We start from the raw sequence: 21,725 nt of genomic DNA on the forward strand, positions 1-21,725 counted from the left end.
TCTTTGATCTGGCACTAGTCCAAACAAAAGATTTTTTTGTGACCTCTGTAGTTATAAAACATTTTTGAAATATGAAAATACTCTTATGGTTTGTAGAAACCAAAATAATTAATAATATTTATTTCATTTAAAAATGGCAATTAAATGTGAAAAAAAATGCTGAAATATTTCAACATGTTACATGTCTGTTTACTGATTTCTGGAAGTGCCCTGGAAATGATGGAATTTACATCACTTCACCAACACCCAGGCCTATCTTAATACATTTGATTCCTTGCTCACAGTATTTTGAATTATTAGCAAGAGTTAAAAATTCTTGTGTACTTGCAGCCAGATTTGCTCTTGGGAAGTTTAGGAAGAGCCTTCCTCATGAAAAGGTTTGCTGCCTCTTGCCCTTTTGGAATTGACAACATTTACACATTTCTGTGACAGCTTCTCTATCCCAGACATGTTGAAAGAAGGCATAACGTGATGCTGGAAGGTAAAGCTGACCATTTTCTAGGACTTTGCTCACAGAATCCTAGAGACCTAACCTTTGATAGAGAAATAGTGAATGCCTACATTTCATGCATTAATTGTGCCTCAAAGTTCCTGTTAGTATCACCCATATTTGGAGAAATCAGCAGAATATGTAACCTTTCTCCATTTTAATTTTGTTCTTTTCTGTCTCTTGCCAGCTCATTGAAGTCTGACGTACACTGTGCACAGGATGTACCATTGACTGAATGTATCATTCCATCTTCTTCTCTTTTATGATGGCTTGTCACTCTGTACAGCTCATTATTCTCGTTTTTCTAGATGAGGGATGTGTGTTTGAATAAGACAAAATAATTGGAGAAGGCTTCATGTAGAGTATAGTGTCTGTGTGCTGTATGATTCACATGAGAAATGGTAAAGTGCTGTTTGAACTGTGCGTGCTACTACCACAATATATTTTGGATAATGAGCCAGTCAATTTGGAGCGCTGCCTGGCTACTTCTATTATTTTTGCAGCTGTGCAAAAAATACTGTATCCTTAAGCAAAACCAGTGAACATTACCCTTTTTTATTGCCAGTCAAAGGAATACGCATGCACCCTAGAGCAATTTCTTGTGACAACAGAATAAGCAGAAATAAATAAAACCTTATCATATTAGGAGTTAGCTAGTAACATGCAATATTTTTAATGTGGGGCCTGCAGAGTGGGGGAACCTAGATGAGAAAGCATGGCAACTAAAGCATGGCGTGTTTATTTTTTGGAAGAGGCCTTGTTATTTCTTTTTCAGTTTTTCAGGTTAGTGCATCGCTACTAAAGGCAGGAACATCACTGAAGCAGTTTTCCTTAGTCACTGGAAGATTTCATTTTTCTCCTTTTTTTTTTTTGTTTGTTTGTTTCTTTTCACAAGAATCACTATCTTCCTTGCTGACAATGTTGGTTATGATGTCAGAAAACCAGAGGGAGGTTTAATCCGAAAAATAAACAAAGGGGTGATATCATAAGAATGGCTAAAGATGAATTTCAGTTCATACTTCCATGTTTCTGTGAAATAGGTTGGTGAAAACCAGCAGGATAAGATACAGCCTGAGCCAGGTGCTTGAAAGTAGCCTACATGTACTTGTTGCAAAATCCTTTCAACTAAAAATCAAAGGAAACTTTTTTAAGCAAAAGGAATATAGAAAAGAAACTCAAATGGAAAAATCTATCTAACTTCAAAGAATGTTCATGGAAAATGCATTTTTCAATCAGTTTTGTTGGGGAAGATTATGGTTAAGGGGGAAGAAAATCCTAACTGGTGAAAAATGAGCACTAGGTATTTAAAACAAATTCCTTTGGTGTCCTTCTGTAAATGCATGGGCCCATAATCTGTGAGAAGGCTGAAGGAAGTAGCACCCTTAACAATTACCTCATTCTTTTCCTTCCATTAAGAATGTAGCCGTTCATGTTTTCGAACACAGCAGACATTTTGATATCTGAAAACCAGTGTCTCTAATTGTAGCTGCCAGTTTTCTGATTCCCCCTGCTTCATGTTCTACCTTTCATGCCACAGCTGTTGCAAAATAACCTTTGGACAAAAAATCCTGCTTGATACCTATTAAGCATGGTTGTTTTTGATGATTGAAATGAATTTTATTGTTCTGTTAAAGACACGAAGTGAAATTTTGGCTTCAGTGGAGTGAGTAGGAATTTTGCCACTAACATCAACACAGCCAAGATTTCACTCATGAGCTGATAAAACAGTTGAGATTATAATTTTTTTTTCCAGTTCAGTTAACAGCTCTGAGCAGGGATAACAGAAAAAAAAAATAAATTAGTAGGATTGAAAATGTATTCATGTGTAGAGAGTAAAGGTTGGGTCCATTGTTCAATTATGTGAATCACAGAATTTCCAAATGGCAAAAGATTCACCCTAGCCCCCCCCCCCCGCCCCCAAATCTGCCATCAATAATAAAGAGGGTTTTTTCCTCATTGAATAAAAAACAAATCTCAGATAATCCTAAGCAGTATATGGATATGTTATGAAAATTTTCCCATTGCTCTGTTCAGTGACAAAGACATGTATACATGTATACCAGTATAAAATAAAGTTGAATAGGTTAAAAATACCACCTCAGTGAAAACATTTCATTATTTTTGCTGTTTGAATAAAATCAGAAAATTAAGAAAAAGGTTGTAACTCAGCAAATCTTATTCTGAAAGACAACACTATAAATAGATATTTAGGGTCTGATAAATGCACTATATTTATCTTTAAATAAAATTAATATTTTGGGTTGTGATTTAGGGCAAATTTTTCCACTAATCTGTTAAAATATCAGAGAATGAGTTCAGCAAAGGTTACATGCAAGCTCCATATATGTCTGCAAAGAGGAAATTAAATGTGCCTAGAAAAGCAGCTTCTGCAAAGAACAAGCACCCAGGTCAGCATGCATAGTGCACCGCAAGTTTTGTTCTCTTTGACAAATCCTAACGTGGTAACAAAGGCCCTTCATTTTCCTCCCAGCCAGAATGATGAAGTGGCTGATACTGGTCTGCATTGGCCTGTTTTAAAAAGGAGCTACCAAGAGTGGAAATGACAACAGTGTTATCACAGTAGGAGCAGATAAAGTTGGCTGATGGTAGCACACGAGGTGCTGTATGTCATCACAATGCTGTATATCATCCCAGTTGTATCACTGAATGAAAGGAACATTTCTCACAGCAGTCACAGCCTGAAAGACGTTTCAGTCAAGGGAAAAGATTTATTTACCTTTCTTCTCCCCCTCCTTTTTCACTGCAGCTGAAATAGAAACAAAAATACTGTGTTTTCCAAATTGAAATTAATAGCAGTATCAGTAAAAATGATTCAAAGACCTATGTGAGCCTTTTTGTACATATTTCTCACCACACATATATTATTCCATAAAGGAATAAATTTCTTTGCCAGATGAAGAAATGGAGGTGTTTCCTCACAGACACCCAGCTCTGCAAATTCCAGCTTTCTACATTCTCACATGTAACTTTAATCATGGTCATCCTTCCTCCCAGACACTGATAATGGGAGAGAGAATCATGGAGTGATTATTTCAAAATCAACAGTGAATGAGAAGGATATATTGTAATGGCAAGGCATAAAGGGGTAATAGGAGTATAGAAAAAGGTTATTAAACATCATCAGTTTAAGGGAAATATGTGTTTTTTTACTATTAGAAATAGCAGTATTAAAATATGCATAAAATAAGAAGTAAAAAATTGCCTGAAGTTATGTTTCTAAGCATCTGCTGAATATCAAGATTTTAAAGATCTGATTATCCACCGATGCCACCTCTAAATCTCATAACATGAGTTTTATGGGAAGGAAAATGGGAAAGAGACTGGAAGAAAGCTGATACTTTAAACCAAATATAAAATACCTGGAATTAGTTCCTCAATGTAAGCCGTGATGTGTGCCCAATAGTCAGACTCTGGAGATGGGATAGAAGTCCCCTAAAACTCAGTCCAGTATTCCAATAAAACCTTGCATACTCTACAATGAGTGTTGTGAAATCAACAAAATTTTACTAAGAGTTATGAGGTGGCTAAAATTAGTTGCCTGCATTTACAGATGCCTGCTGCAAATATGATGGAGGTAAGCCAAGCTTATTCTTAAATCTGTTCAAAATCCATGCACTACCCATTGCCCAGCCTACATTTATGGGAGTGAAACTTCTAAAAATGTAGTTACAGATGTCACTTTATTTTGAAATGTCTGTTAAAAGTGGTCTTAGTAAGTCTGTGCCTTAGGCTTGCATGTGCAGGCAAAAGAAGAGAGAGGAATTAAGACTCAGAGCCTGTACTTCCCAGAAAAGGATGATCAGCACCCAGCTGCCAGTATGAATGGATCTAATGTGGCACTGGAACTGGAAATGAAACGACCAGAATTATAACTCTGCCTTTCACTGGATAATGTGCCCTGGTACAGGACAGAAATCAAGGATCATGAGGTAAGAGGACAGACACTCCCTAGTAGTTTCAAATGCTTGCAATTTTGGGTGCTGATCTCTGTCTCTTCAGTGTTCTTAAAATGAAAAATCATTTGACTTCAAACTGTTTGTACATTTGAATAAAACAGATCAAGAAGGAACTGGTTAAACCTTGAATTACTAAAATGCTATGGCCTGTGGCAAATATATTCTGATTTCAAAGATTTTTCATGTTTTCTACCACTTAGTCCCCTTTGAGAATTAGATAATTTTTAAGCATCTCAAGAATGTGCTCAAAAACAATGGTTTCATGACTAGAGTCGGTGAAAAACTGGATCCAGGTTACCAAGATCCAGTCCTCTTTGCAAACACATCACGTTTTTTTTTAGGTAATGTGTGTATCAAAGCTGTGCCGTGCACCTTTCACAAACTACAGCAGATTGAGCAGTTTTTACCCCCAGAGACTGCTGTAGGAGCCTCAATGGCTTACACAACCACTTGTGGCGTGTTGAAGTGACTCTCAAATCAACAGAAACCTTAAATATCGAGACTCTGGGAAAGGCTTATAGGTGAATGTGCAGTGTACCTCTGGGCTCCTGACTTTTGGGCTGCCAGCTTGTGGGATGTGGCTCACTGTTCTTCTGCTCCTGAGGCAGAGCCGGGCCCATCCGTGCCTGATGCACTTACAGCTGGCTAGTTTCTGTTATTATGCTATTATATCCTGTTGAGACATCTGTTGGAATATTCACCTTGGCCACAGTATTTCTGATGGAACATACTGTAAATGCCCAGCAAATCTCCTGAGACAGAAGAGCCCTCATTCCAACCACTGTAGCCAGTAGCATCGCTCTGGTCAAATCCTGCTACTCGAATGTAAAATGACAAGGAATAAGTAAAAAAGAGCAGAATACTGTCCTTTACATTGCTCTTTCAGAAGCTGAGCAATGTGTCTGAATTTGAAAAGCAGCAAAAAGATGAATTGTTTACACAGGGAGCTTGGTTTGCTGATGATAAAAGGCCAAATCTATGTTAGGAGGGAAGGAGATGAAATAGAGTTATGGACTGGAAAATATGATGCTCCAATATAAGAGATGCTCTTGCCATGTGCTTTTTACACAGATTATTTGGAGAAAGAACAAATTTTCGAGTCAACTGTTTTGCTCTGCACTGGTGACACTTGTCTTGTAGTTCTTGAATTAGGAATTTGTACACACAAAGATATTTGAAGAGGAGACTACTAGCAGCTTTAAATTTCTAGGCCTATCTTAACCCAATCATATTTTTTAGTAAATATACATAGTATGCAAAGCAAAATGCATTTATCAGTAATACTCATACCATATTCTGGAATTATAAATCTAGATTGACAACTGTTCCAGAAACCAGAAATTAACATTGCCATATTTTAGGTTTTGCAAATAGGTTAAAAATATCATTACAAGCCATGAAGGACCTCATTCAATTTTTTTTTAATGTAAGGTGGGAAAATAAAGGTAAGTTCCAGTGGTGGAAAGGTCAGAAAACTGTGATAATGTAGTAAGTATTTTCAAGAAGGAAAAAAAAATAATCAAGTTTAAGATTGTTCTATTGTTTTGGACATTTATCAGAGACTTGTACTGTGATCACCAGCAGTCCTTCAATCTCATATATAGTGGTATTTTTAAAGGACTTTATTCTGAGCCGTTGAGCAAACACAAACCTTTCCAAAATCGTGAAGATGTCTTGAAAGCAGCAAAAACCTTGGAAACACTGGTTCCTACTCAAAAACAGTTCTTTCTATGTAGCTTTATGACCCAGCAACATCCAGAAACAGGTATTTAGTCTAAATACCGTCACAGAAATGACTTCTACAAATTCTCCCTCTATTTCCTTTGAAATAGGAAGCAATTGGTTTCCATCCTGAAACAGGAAGTTTAACTTCATTTCTAAATTTGCAAAAGTTAATTATGAAAACTACATTTCCATAAAGATTTCCAGTTCCTCTCTGTTGCTTCTAAAGAGCCCTTGACTTAGATTTGTGATTTTCAGTCTTATCATGATCATGCTAATTGATATCAAAGGGAATCTTGAATCGTTCTTATTTCACTTTGTATGAGACTTTTGTTGTTTTTCCTAGCCCACTCCAGTGCCACATTATCATGTAAGGGTTTTGTACACAATGTTCTAGACAAGATGCAACTTTGATTTATGCAATTTAGAACAGTATATGAATTTTTCCTAATGCATTCGCCTATGGAAGGAAATTTTTCACTGACTTGTCTGCAGCAATACTGAGGTACTTTCCTGAAAATACATAGTGAATTTAGAGAGAAACACTTCTTCAATATTCCCCCTCCACTACATATTTCATTTCATATTGAGACTAGATTTTCTTTGACATCATGCTGTCTGTTCACCTTGTAAATTCAATGTATCACAGCCCCTTCTGCTACTGAATTCTTTAACTTATTTTGTCATCTGAAAATTTCATTACATTGCTATTTCTATCTTATCCTGTTAATTAAGGAGTACAACATGAGCCCAGGCATGGAATAGTAAGCAATTATTCTGTAAACAAGCTGCAAGATGAAAATTAATCAATTGCTCACTGTTTCTTAACTAGATATTTATTTTCTTTAATACTGTAGGTCTTAGGTAGCAGCTCCTTGGCTTCTGCAGTAATTCTTATACTGAAACTTTATAAAGGCCTATTTAAAACATTAAACAAATGCTGTGTTTATTACTTTATTAATACATTGAAAAGAACTATTACTAGGACATAGTTTCCATTTCTAGATACAACGCAGGCTGGAACTCAGTGTTCTTCCAGATATTTGGTTTTGCTCTGAATTTAATTATGAATTAAGCAAATATATGACAGATTTTCAATTTCTGAATAACCCTGGAGTAATTTAAGAGTATTTGCACTGATGTGGTAACTGTTTTGTCTGAAAGTGATTGACATTTTGATTAAATTCTTATATTTATTTTGCTTATAAACATGTCAGCTGTGGTGAAACAAATCAAATGCAAACTCATCCCATGTGTCAGGTACTCTGTGATAACTGCTCACATGCATGGTGTTATGCTGAAGTGAAAACCACCTCATGTAGACAGCAAAGCATCTGGCATTCACTGAGTTGATACTTTCTCTGCCCATCTCACCATGAATTGTCCATCTGTTCATAGCTTGAGAAGAAGGTACTCTTTTAAAATATTTAAGAATGATATAAAGCAATATTTCTCTCTCAGACTTTCCTAGAAGTTATTTTTTCTCACTCTTTCAGTCTTTTTAAGTTCAGAATTCCTCTTATCCATGTCAAGTGAAATCTTACTCATGTTAAAAAAACGCAGTTAGAAGAACCAGTATAGTGAGCATCATAGATGAGAATTTAGCCTTTAAATTGGCTGGAGCATCTGTTATTTAGAATGATTCTCATTCAGTAGCAAGAAATTTGTGCCCTTTTCCTCCTCTGGTCCAGATTTTAATGAACAGATTTGGAGAAATAACCTCTTATTCAATTATATTCATGCATTTTATCACTAATGGGCAAGAATGATGTTACAGCTGAACTCCCTCATAACCTGCCTATCTCTTTTGCTTAATTTGTATGACATAGCTTCTGACCTACAAAGAAGAATGTCATTTGCTAGATAACCCCCAAAAAGTTTACAGTGTTTTTCTCTTTATTACCAGCAATGCCTCAATGAGAATACACAAGGATATTGTCTAGAAGGAAAGTGTGCAAACTCTGAGTTGAATTATCAGTATTCACACTGTATGGCTCTTTAACCCCATGTCATTTTCTGGGGATGGAGGCAGAGATAGACTCCAGGCTGCGTAGGTAGTGGACAGAGAGATCAGTTGTTGCTTGGGATTTCCGCGGGTAGCATTCAAATGTGAATCTCTTGCTTTTCTGCTTGTACACTCTGCCATTAATATCATTGCTGTTATTGTTCATTACCTTATTTCATTGCTGTTTCCAGCAAATTGTTCTTATTTCAACCCACAGGCTGTACTTTTTGAGCTTCAATTCTCCTCTCCAGCCTGCCACGATGGGGGAGTGAGGGGAAAGTGAATGAGCAGCGCATGGTTTGGAGTGCTCCAGTGGGAACACTAAATTGGGGAATACCATTCCTAAACCACAACAGTCCACTCTCTATAAAGTCACTTGCTAGAGGTGGCAAGAGTGTGGTAATGTTCCTGAGCAAATTTCCTTTGACTGTGTGTGCCTAGATCCTGGTCCAGTACAATCAGGGACATAAAGCCAGAGGGACTGTGATACACTTAAAAAATCAGCTTGTGTGAACCTCATGAAATTCAACAAAGCCAAGGGCAAGATCCTGCACATAGATTGGGGCAAACCCAAGCATAAATACAGACTGGGCAGATAATGGATCGAGAAAGCTCAAAGGAGAAATATCTTGCAATGTTGGAGGACAAGAAGTTCAACATAACCTAGCAATGTGCATTTACAGCCCAGAAAGCTAACCATGTTCTGGGCTGCATCAAAAGCAGCTGGGCCAGCAGGGCAAAGGATGAGATTCTGTCCTACTCTACTCTGGTGAGACCCCAGCTGGAGCGCTATGCTCAGTTCTGGGGCCCACAACTTGAGAAGGACATGAAGAGTTCTGGTGAATCTAAAGGAGGCCATGAATATGATCTGAAGGCTGGAGCACCTGTGTTACGTAGACTAGCTGAGAGAGTTGGGTATGTTCGGTTAGAGAAAGGAAGTTTTTGGGGACATCTTATAGCACCCTCCAGTAGCTGAAGGGAGCCTACAAGAAAGATGGAAAAACACTATTTACAGGAACATATAGTGATTGAACAAGGAAGAAGGGCTTCAAATTGAAAGGGAGTAGGTTTAGATTAGATATTAGGAAGATATTTTTACTGGGAGAATGATGTGGCTCTGGAATAAGTTTCCCAGAGAAATTGTGGATGACCCATCCCTGGAAGTGTTCAAGATCAGGTTGGATAGGGTTTTAAGAAACTTGGTCTTGTTTTATGTGTCCCTGTCCATGCCAGGGATGGGGTAAAACTAGATGATCCTTCCTAATTTAAACTATTGTATGCATTTATGAGAAAATGACAGTAAAACAGAATAAGCCTGATTCTGTCAGCTCTTGAGAAGCACATTGTCCCAGCCAGGAGTATCCTTGTTTCTGATCTAAAATAATATGTGAAACAATAATATTATGCATTGAGAATTTTGATTTATTGCATAAACATGCAGTTAGTAAATAGACTTATTTTTGGGCCCTTCACTTCAAGGAGGACACGGAAATGCTGGAGTGTGTCCAGAGTAGAGCAATGAAGCTGCTGAAGGGTCTCCAGTATAGGTCTTATGAGTAGCAGGTGATGGTGTTTAGCCTGGAGAAAAGAAGGCTCAAGAAGAGACCTCATTGCTCCCTACAACTGCCTGAAGGGAGGGTGTAGTCAGGTGAGGGTTGGCCTCTTCTCCCAGGCAAACAGTGACAGGACAAGAGGACAGCCTCAAACTGCACCAGGGGATGTTCAGGCTGGGGATCAGGAGGAATTCTTCACAGAAAGGGTTATTAAGCATTGGAATGGATTTCCTGGGTTGTTGGAGTCATCATTCCTGGAGGTGTTCAAAAAACAACTAGAAATGGCACACAGAACAATGAGGTGTTCTGTCTAAGGTTGGATTCAATAATATTGGACATCTTTTCTGGCATAAATGAGTCTGTGATTTCGTGATTCAGAGGACTTTTCAGGATGCTCTTATGGAGTTCTGGTTGTACCAGCAAGTAGCAGTCCCTAACTCCAGGAAATACCTGGAGTATCTGTAGACATGCTTTCATTTGCAAACCTGTTTTTACTACTGAGAGTATATTTCTACATAAATATGCAGGTGCTTATTCAGCTTGAATATTTTTCCTTAAGGAAAATAATTTAAAAAATCAAGTATCAAGCCATACCACATCTTTATATAACCTACTTTTTGGAATTAAAATTTTAACCCCTACCTTTTCTAAATTTGTCTTCATTTGCATTATGTATTTTACTTCTGTTCCATTTTTTTTTCTTATTTTCCAATGTCTATTGAAGAATATTTACAGAGAAGTGCTGACTCAAAATGGGAATTTTATACCTGCCATTATGACTCAGTCCTGCTTATATATGTGTCATTGTCTTAGTCTGACTTTTAAAGCTCTGGTATTTTTTTGAAGTATTTCTTACCAACAGTGTGAAGCAATGGTGTTCTGTAAAGGGTGGGTCATTTGAACAAGCTGATACTGGGACTTTTGTATACTAAATATATCTACCTTACATCTTGGTTCTGTATTAGTCATGATTTTATATTATAATTCTACACTCAATGTGTGTGAATTTGATTTTCACATTTCAGAAATGTATATGGCATAACAAAGGGCTTACACTAAGGCCATTTCTGTTACTGCAATTAACACTGGATTTGACAGATTTCTGTATAATAGCAAGCGCTAATCCAAACACTGCTATTTCTCAAGGCATTTTTGGTAGGCTAGCTTAACCTGAGATGTCCTCTGAGGAAACAGCCCATATACTCCCTGTTGGTTAAAAAGCAAAGTGCTCATAAAGGTGACCTCCTGCTCACACTGGGTTACAGGGCAATGGCCACAAAATTTCTGGAATACTGTTCCTCAGAGAAGCTTTTCTCAAACTGTCTGCCTGATCTATGTGACACGCCACTTATCATTGCTAAGAAAGAGAGGGTTAGTGATGCACAAATCCCACATGAATGCTTAGAGCCACTTTACACATTGGGGTTGCACTCTTCTGACAAAATGTCAGTGTCTTGTCATGCATATTCAGTGTCACTGAGTTAGTTTTATTTGCTTTTGGAAATGTTGTACTTGTTTGAATCCCAGAAGAATAGCATTATCTGTCACATGAAAAGACAGAAACAACCTTTAAAAACCTGTAGCCACTGAGCTGAGCTGCCTCCAAAGGAAGATTGTATAAGACTTGCTGTATCACGAACTTTGTTGACTAGCAAATTACTGAATCCTATTGTTGACACAAAAGTGGTGTCACTATGCATGAGTGTGCAACCTGAGATATTCCCACTGAAGCTCAGCTTTCCTACTCAACTTTTCTGTAGCAGTTCTTCTTCAGCAGCCTTGAAGGATCTGTAGTCCTGCTCACTGGGCAGACCTAAGATACACAAGACTTATGAGGCAGTTGGCATAATCATGTGTCTGACAGAATCTAATCCAAATATTTTAAGTTCTTTTATAGTCAGCTAGAGTCAAAGAGAAATGCTGTCTCAGGTGTGAAATATCATTTGTTCTCAGTGAGCTGAGCAAGGCACCGAGTACATCCACAGATCAAATACAAGGTTGTATGCAGTAACTGGAGTGGGTAGTGCTCATCTTGCTTGGGAAGCTGGTGAAGGCTGTGCAAACCCAGTGCTATCAACCTCTACTAGATTATGTCATTGCTCCACCAAGTATCCTGCTGTATATATGAAACAAATCAATTCTGCTTCAGACTTCACCCACGCTTCTTTAACAGAACAATCATAGGTGTCTCTAATGTGACCTCAAGCTGCAGGAGAGTTAAACTCGGCATACTTTGCATTAAACATTTAAATCTTCATTCTTGTGTTTTGACAAGCATGAAACTATAAGACTGTAAGACAACACAACAACATAGATTTTTATGTTCCTTAGAGTGTTTTAATCTGTAGGTAAAAAAATTAAGCCATATAGAAAAAAATCTGCATTAAATGAAATTTCACTTCTGAACTTTCTGAAATTTCTCCCCCTATCTAATCTAAACCTACTCTCTTTCAGTCTGAAGCCATCCCCTCTTGTCCTATTACTGCATGTTCCTGTAAACAGTTGCACTCCATCTTCCTTGAGGACTCCCTTCAGGTACTGGAAGGACACAGTTAGATCACACCAAAGCCTTCTCTTCTCGAGGCTGAACATTAGCCTTTCCTCACAGGAGAGGTGCTCCATCCCTCTTATTATCTTGGTGGTGTTCTCTGGCTTTGTCCCAACAGGTCCATGTCCTACTTGTGCTGGGGACCCCAGAGCTGGATGCAGCACTGCAGGTGGGATCTCACCAGAGCAGAGTAGAGGGAAAGAATTACCTCCTGTGACCTGCTGGCCACACTGCTTTGGATGCAGCCCAGAATACAATTGGCTCTCTTGTCCACAAGAGCATATTGGTGTCCAGCCTCTCATCCACCGACACCTCCAAGTCCTTCTTGACAGGGCTTCTCTCAATAGCATATTTTTCTGGTAGCACTTAAGCCTTTACTTTGATTCAGAATGATATGAAAATAATAGCGTATTTCTGCTATTGTGTTATACACGAGATGAAATAGCTGCACTTGAAAACTTGCAAATGTTGTCTTTCATAACTTTGTCAGAGAAAATATTGCTTCAATATTTCTAGTATTCCTTAGGGAAACTCTAAAGATAGGAAGCAGTATTATTCAGTTATCTGAGGCAGTTTTCAAATCCAACTGGAAGATTTTGACAACTACATTCCCATAATTGAAATAACTGCCATTAACTAACAAGTTATTACACATTTTTATCCATGTTAAATTATTTACAAATTCAGCCTGAGTTTTATAAAGAAAAACTGGCATTTAATCCATATGCAAATAGGATAAGAGTAAAACTAAGTTTTGTTTGAATTTATCGGATATAAATAGACAAACCTGAACACAGTTGGTTAATTATAATTACAGTGCCTAAAAATGGCTAGTATTTGAGATGCACTATAAATTTTAATTGATTTTTATTTGATGGCTAGTACTGATATTTCAATATGAGAAGACAGAGAAAAGTGCAATCAAATAATATGTAGAAATAAAATCTAATCTGAAATGAATAATTTAAATAGAAAGAATGAGACAAAATAAAGAAATAAGAAAATAAGCCATTTTGACTTTAGAGTCTGTAAAATAACACAGCTGTAACTTGCTTGTATAGCCTCATATGCACCTGTCACTTGTTTAGTTAGGTAAAAAGAATGTTCAGCAGCAAAAGATGCCATTCAAGGATATTTAGAAATAGCTAACCAAAGCAACTAGGATTTAATTTGCGACTCCTTGCACAACGGATTTATTTTCTCAACTGAAACTTATGTTAAGGCTCTGTTCAACTTGGGATTGTTACCTTTTTCTTTAGGATTAGTTGAAGCCTTAATTTCTTTTCGTTTTGAAGAGTCTGAAAAAGAAATCAAACACAAAAATGAAAGGAAACAATTAGCAAAGTAAACATGCACTGTGCTCATTGGTACTGTAACAAATGTGCATAACATCAGATCAACCAAATACATAAGAGTTACTATTTAATTCAATAAAAGGCACAAACTAAAGTTGAAAGCAAACCAAAAATAATTCCCACAAAATTTGCTGGTAGTTTCTGCAGGTCAAACCATGCACTCATTCCTGGGCAGCCTATTATTTCAGCCCGTCATGTGCATTCAGCAGCAGCTCTGTTACTGATTCATTCAGAACAGACTGTATCACTCCCTCTGCAATACTGGCTGTGCAGTCAGACAGCAGTTAAAGAACAGCACAATAAGAAGGGTTATGACTTTATTATTTCTGAATCATGTCAGACACTGGTCCTTTCAATATATCAGATCTATTAAATGAGAAGAATCCAGGTTTAGTCCCTTTTTGCCAACAGCCTGTAATTCAAAATATATCAAAACTGCACTGAGATACCAGCAGAAGACTTGTTATTTGCCAGACACATAATGATAAGACGTTACCTTTCTCCTTTAAGGCTGTTGGAGGCTTCACATCTTTTATTTTACCAGTCTCTAGAAAGAAACATTTAACATTTATCACAAGTCAGGTTAGGGAAATAAAATGACACTTGAATAGAGAGCAAGTCAAACAATTTGATATGTGGAAAGCAAAAGAGTTGTGATAATTAAATGGACTTAACAGCATGGAAATGAAGAACAGGACAAAAAAACCAACAAGGTCATCCCTTCATCTTTGTAGTCTTGGATATGCAAAATAATAAGCTTTCAGTATGTCATTAGTTTCTTTGCATTCTGAGGAAACTGTGGAGCCCTCTCTCAAGCAGACAATGAAGAATTACAAAGAAGAAAGAAATTCTACAGAGCATTTAGCATCAATGACTTTTTCTTTTGCTGAACCCAAATAAAAAATTAATCCACATTGATACAATGGAAATATTAGGAATACTGGTCTTGAAAGCCAGAGGCTGCTGATAAAGGAAAGTGGGAGGTTTTTTATTCAGGAGTGACAAAAGGACCAGCTACTCATTCAGGACTGCAATATTCTTTTAATATTGAAGAGGTCATATGGGTATTGCCTGTGGACAGAATTTCACTTCCTGCTTATATATAGCCTTTTAAAATGACAGGCACACTGGCTATAAAAGAAGAGCAGTGCTCATCCTTCAAATGTACATTCATATATTTTATGTCAAAATGAATACTCCAGAGACTTAATTGTATCTTTATTTCTTTCTAATTCAGTACATGACAAAGTATTAAAGGAGATGAGAAAAAAATCCCTGATTTTCTAGTAACTGACAAGGAAGAGCCCAAGGACAAAAAAACCAAACCAACCAACTAAACAAGTCTACCAAAAGCCCCCCAAAATTTCAGGAGTTAGCTAAGCACAAATAAAAGACAACTATGATCTTCTTTTGGTGCCCAGGTGAGACACAGGGACTGACAGCAGTGGCATAGAAGAGAATTCACAGCCACAAGGGATGCCCTGGCTTTATTTCCCACAGTTTTACAAGGAATAATACATTCCTTGCAAAAGTGTGCCATTTTGTTCTGTATCTATTCAGCAGCCATCAAAAAAAAAAAATGGGACTTTGTAAGAATTTGGACTTCAGGTGTGCTGTTCCAGCTCAGGAGCCAGGCACAGTTCTGATAGTCTTTGCTGTTTAATTTTATTTTTTTCAGCTGTTTCACTACTTTCCAGAAAGAGAGTATTTGATACACATTGCATTGCAACAAATAGGGTTTTCCCCAAATAGATGTTATCAAGCAACCCATGATCCCTGTGTGAACAGTTAGCAGTGGTCTTACAACTGAAAGGATTAGAGACAAAGACGTATGTGACCATGTTGCCAACAAATTCAAAAAAGATCTTGATATATCAATCACCCTCAAACACCTGGATCTGTCAGTAGCCTCAACCAGTTTCATTCTCAGACACTCAAATTCCTGAGCTGTAGCCACATGGACCAGATTTAGCCTAGTTCCCTTCAGTAATGTTCCCACTATAGGACTTAGACAACTCATTTTTGACAAAGTAACATCCAAAAGTAGTATAAAAATAAATTTCAGAATTTCCCCCAAGATAGAAATTCAAATAGCCACATTTAAAAGAACACCAGATGATTTCTAAGGATTCTGCTGGGATCTGTACAGCACAAATATTATTAAAAACAATATAATGTCTAAAATAAACAGGAACCAGGATGGTTTTGGTTTTCCACACTCCTATATTCCTACTTAAGAGCTCTTTCTAGACTGAATATTCTAGAATATTTATAGACTGAATGTTCTAAGATTCAGGTCTGGATTTCTTAAGTTCTTCACTTACCTTTTTCTCTTAAGATCTCTGGATTCTTGGGATTTTTTCCTTTCAGGGAATCTGTAAGGAGATAATTATGTTTCCAAGACTTAGAAGACAGGAGTACCCTTTTACATTTGAAAGAAAATGCAAGAAATATTTAAAAACCAAGACTAAAATTGTGAACATAAATAGATGCAAGCTTGACCTCTCTTTACATCCTCTCCAGAGACTGTCTCATATTTTTAAAGTCATAATGTTAATAGCAAAAGCAAGAATAGAAATTGATTTTGGTGACTGTCTGTAGAGACCATATAGAAGAGAGAAATTCCAAAGGAGAAAAGGAAAATGGAAGCAATGATACAGGATTAGGAATTCTTTGTGTCTTATCTAAAACTTCATGAAGACAGTTTCTGCTTTCTCTGTCTGAAGAATATATCTTTTGCCTCAGTCCTTCAGGGACTATGCCTTCAGGGTCTTCAAGCACAGGAAAAGCATACACTATGTTGTGTAAACAACTAATGTTTAAATATTTCTTTTTCAAGTAACAGCCTCTTGATATCTTAAGTATATTCATCAGGGAAATTAGAAGAAAATAGTTTTTTCCAAAGTGAAGAAATAATTTGATAGGCTTATGTGGTTTGAGTGAGAGTATATCACAGCCAGCTGAATGCTAAATAGACCCAGCTTCATTCCATCTGACAGGATATAGCACCTAAGCTTCTAGAAAAAAAAAAAAAAGCCATTTCTTCCAAATGAATGTAAACCAAATCTTCAGTAAAACAGAAAAAAAAAAAAAACCTAAAAGAGGATCCTTTACAAAATAATTTTAACTCTGAACATCCTCCTGGCTGCCATGGTACTAGGAAGCAATCCTACTTATCCATCTGGATTTAAGTGAGAGTTGTAACAGAAAAAATTCCCTTCTGGGGCTACTGAAGCTTTTAGAGAAACCGCACAGCACAGGAGTAGGTTATGAAATTAGGAGCCTGATCTTCACAGCAGCAGGTGGACTCTTCTTCAGGGGACTGACAGAAAACTTCCAGCGTGAAACCTGGAACCCTTTGAAGCAGCCTCTATGCTGACTATATTAAAAGACTTGAGGCAGCACCTGCCCCACTGGACCACTTCACTCTGGGCACACTGGTGATCTCAATGATCAGCAGCCATTCTTGCACCACAGGGACAAATCTTTTGCCTTGGTTTTGTGCTATATGCCCATGATGGTTTTTTGCCATCCATGTAGCAATCTCCCCCATATTTCCTGTAATACATCGCTCCTGAAGAAGGTTCAGCACTTTTGACTCTGACAACTTTTGGATGCAGCTCTCAGTGCAGCGCACTTTTCATGGTGCACCATGTTCCCCACCCTCTGAACCAAGGCTATGGAGATCACCAGTTCTGCTTTTCTTCCAGGGAGCAGGTTTTCATTTTCAGAAGTTTAAACAGGTACTCACTGAGGACTTTTCAACTTCTGCTCTCAACTGACCACTTCAGTGACGGGCCCAGAAGGGGAAAAACATAAAACTGGCTTAAAGCCAGCTTTCACCATAATGCTTTCTTCCCACATCCTACTCCAGGGGGAAGCTAGGTCAGGCTAGGAAGATGATAAAGAATGATGAAGCAGCAGCAGAGTGTGATATCCTCAGGATAAAGATATTGTTCTTGTGCAAATGCCAATGACAAATAAATAAATGGAAATAGACAGAAATGTGAACTGCTGCTGCTCACAGTACAACTCAGTTTTTAAGGGGAAAAAAGTATGTTAAAAGTTAAGATAAAAAATGCCACAGGCAAGATATTATTTCATGTTACTTTTGTTTTAAAGGAAACACAAATATTGCATAGCAAGTGCAAATCAGCTCATTTGTTTCTTTAATGCAGTATGCTATAATGTATATGACAAGAAAGAAATATTCACTACTGACTTATTTCCCCTATCAATCTGTGCACAAGGATAAATAGGCTTATTATCCACACATAGCTGACATAAGAAAATATTCAAAGACATCCCAAAACATGTCAAAAGCAAAGAAGAAGAAAAAAGAGCATTTATTTGGAAAATAAATCATGGAACACAGGGTGAGAATGAATTTATGTTATCTATACAGGAAAATTCTCTCAATAACTCAGCATAATGAAAATATCTTAGAAAAATATCTTAGGAAAAAATCAATGAGGAGGTATATATGAAATATTACAAACTTTTAGTGCCACTGTTACAGCCTCTGGATGGATGAATTTCTACTCTTGTCAGCTGAGTAAGATACCTAACCAAAAACCATGTGGCAAATTATGCCTTGGAGTTTCACTGGCCTCAAGTTATTTGAATATACTCATGTCAACAGCAAATCAGTTTTTATATTTGTGAGTACAAATGGCCTTCTTTACTCTTCTTTACTGCAGGGAAGAGCTGAAAAGCCAGTTATAAATTCAGACAGAGTCTTGAGATGTCATGTATCACTAAGAAGTGGAAAACTTATTATTCACGTGTTCTCTTTAACTGCTCTCAATAAAATTAGGCTCCAAGACTGAAGACATTTTATTCACCTCATAAAATAGATCAAGTAACTTTGTAGGGTTATGATCTATAGAGTATCCCAGCAACAACTCCAAATTCAGGGATTTATTTTTCCTCTTTCTGCTTTAGATAAAACCACCATGCTTCAGTTTATGCAAAATGGCCTGCTTTAGGATAACGTTTTTTTGGTCTGGACATCCATTCACTCAATCTTAGCCCATCCTTCAAAGGGAATGAGGTGTGATGATGCCTCTTTTATTGCATAAGGCACCAGACACACATTAATCACCACAAGTATTTAACACTTCACCCAGGAGTGTTCCTTTATTTAGTTTACATGAATAGTAGCAAACTCCCAAGATACATAATTAGGAAGTATACACAGTCTTAAAAAACCTTACTTTCCTGTGTTCCTTGATATATTTGTATTTTCCAGAAAGGTCCACTTTCAGAAAAAAATTGCAAAACACCAAGCTGCAAAGAGTAAAAAGAATTCCCCAGTGATCTGGTCAATAACCTTTACAGAGGCTTGAAGAGGCGATGGAGAGGGGAAGGAATGGCATGCAAATAGGTTTTGATTTAATTTATGAACTACAGTTTGGGCAGATATGATAACTGAAATGGGACAAATAATGCTAAATATATGTTTGTGCAGCAGAGTAATCCATAATGCAATAAGAAAATACACAGCTAAGAAAAGACACCAAGGTTTCTAGAAGTTTCTCCCCACAGTTTTATAAGTTGTCCCTAGCTATAAGTTGTCTTTGATGCTGATATATTTTCAACTGAGCTCACTAATCAGCACTGTCACTTTTAGGCACAGACACAAAGCTATGCCAGTTTGATGCCCATTATGGGAAACAGTGGTGGCCGCATCAGCAACAGCAAGAGCAGCAAGTGCTGCTGCAGGGGCTCGGGTGCCTGTGAGATCTTTACAGATATATTCAGCAGCAAGTTTTCAGCTATATTGATGCTTAAAAGAAATTCCTGCCTGCTCTTTTCTGAAGGTTGGGTGGAGAAAGTCTAACCTCCTTTGTCATGTTAGAAGGACCTGTAATTACTAATAATTTGGTAATTGAAGTTGTTGATATGTTAGACATGAACATAGGAGACAAAAAGAAACAGTACAGTGGCCACTCTCAACAAAGAACACACTATGGAAACTTTTTCAGGGCCAGTAAACCACTGTTCATTTGCTCAAAAGAAACTCTTATCAAAGAGAAAGATGTTTTGGGTCTCTCTTTTTTTTATTCTCCTCTCCCTGCCTCCCTGTAATCCTTTGAAAGGAGCAGCAGGCTGAATACACATGCTCCATGCAGGAAAGGAGGGGGCAGAATTGTCAGTCAAGTGCTTCTAATTTTCCAGCATAGCACCATCAGGCAAACACAGATTATAGGCAGTGTGTGGAGAGGGTCACAGGACTCCACAGAGCTTGGATATACAGTTCTGCTCCAGATAACCAAACTTGTGTAAATGGGACATGTGCAGTAGGAGTAGAACACACACAGAACAATACATACACCATAGAATTTGCAGATTGCCATAATGTAATTTAAATTTTTGAACAAAGAAGTGAGTGAATGAACATAGCTTCTAGGATTTTGAAATTTGTCTAGCAATAAATTATTCATCCTTTGCTTTATATGTTTTTGTCATCTTTCAAGATCATTCAGTTCTTTCTTTGAAATCACATAGAATGACTGAAACTTGAAATACTTATAAAGTCTACATATTGCAGACCATATCTATCTGTATATAGCTATAGATTTACAATAGTTATAGACTATAACATAGAATAAATAGTAATTTGACTATATATATATGATAGATATTTTTATTCTGAAGATATCAAATGAGACTTATCCATAAGTAACTTCTTCCAAATAAAATTATTTCTAGAAAAGAGGGAAGAAATAAGATATGTATAAAGCACCCAATAAAACCATTGATGAAAGGAAATTTGACTGGGTTAATCATCTACTCTGATCAAGCTGACAAAAGAAAAAAAAATACAAGAAAGATTCAGACCACTTCTCATGTTGCAGATGGTTGACTGGATGAAGTTCTGGGGTTTTAGCTATAACTTTTACAGAGTACAGATAACATTTTTCCTACTCGTGCTCATAAACCCTACTTTCTTCCTATTATGTTCATACATTTGTGAAATAATACAGTTCAGAATTTCTTAATTGGCCCCTATTAAAGACTTGGTACTGTTCAGACTTTCTTTGCAAGGTTCTTGACTATTACACAGAGTGGTTTACAATATTGATTTAATTAATTTTTGTGAACTCTGAAATTTAATTGTCTCAATGTATTCTATTTATATTCCCCACCCTCCACCTTTTTAAAGATATAGATCCTATAGAATATTTTAACTAATTAAATTTTGATTCATTAAAATTTATAATGGAAAGACTGATAATGATTGCTTAAAAATTTAACACATTCATTCTGCTTTGTGAGGTTTTAACAAGTCCTATATTTTGTTATGTATTCTTACCTTTTTCTTTTAAAGATGTAGGATTCTTTCCTTCCTTTTCTTTAGCATGTTCTGTAAAAAAAAAATTTAATCTTCAAGCTAGAGTATTAAATGGTTAACATCTAATGCCTCTAGGATAATCATTCATTGAATAATTGCTGGTTTATAACTGACACAATTAATACCAATTAAATATGTAGTAAAAATTATTTTTCATCGGTTTTACCATGCTCACAAAGTGAAATCACAAATTTTCTGGAATTTGATGAAAGAACAAAGATCACTCAAAACTTATTTCACTTTGAAGCTTATAAAAAATGTTAACAAGTGTTCCTAAATTCTGATTTTAGCCTTCTAAATTTTCATAACTAGTGTAACCAGTGCTCTCTTTGCACTTCCAATTCAGGTAATGCCAATTAAGTTTCATAGTAAATTTACTGAAATAGTATTATGGTTACAAATTCCTAAATAAATCATACTTTAAAAACTGAAAGGGCAATGAATTTCAAATTCATATTTCTATAATGCAAAGTTATATACATATTTTATATATATATATATATATATATATATATATACACACTTACATATGTATATAAGAGTTATATACAAATTCATCTTGCCATGTTACCTTTATCCTTTATGGCAGCTGGAGATTTAAATTCTTTTTCTTTTCCAGGATCTGTAAAAGAATTAGTCACACCCATAAACTGACAGTCAGAAACCACAAATGAGTGAAACAATGAGATTTAACCAGAGGAGAGAATGAAGCATATAG

The 21,725-nt window shown here is 36.7% G+C and overlaps 1 protein-coding gene across 1 annotated transcript in view; it reads right to left on the reverse strand.

Moving 5' to 3' along the window:
* TRDN (triadin) overlaps positions 1-21,725 on the reverse strand; it is a 222,980-nt gene that overhangs the window by 40,238 nt on the left and 161,017 nt on the right. The window contains 6 exon segments of the mRNA XM_062488974.1: positions 3,228-3,257; positions 13,543-13,593; positions 14,147-14,197; positions 15,975-16,025; positions 20,969-21,019; positions 21,579-21,629. Coding sequence (XP_062344958.1) covers positions 3,228-3,257; positions 13,543-13,593; positions 14,147-14,197; positions 15,975-16,025; positions 20,969-21,019; positions 21,579-21,629 — 285 coding nt within the window.

This window comes from Cinclus cinclus, chromosome 3 (genome assembly GCF_963662255.1).
Source record: "Cinclus cinclus chromosome 3, bCinCin1.1, whole genome shotgun sequence".
NCBI classification, from domain to species: Eukaryota; Metazoa; Chordata; class Aves; order Passeriformes; family Cinclidae; genus Cinclus; species Cinclus cinclus.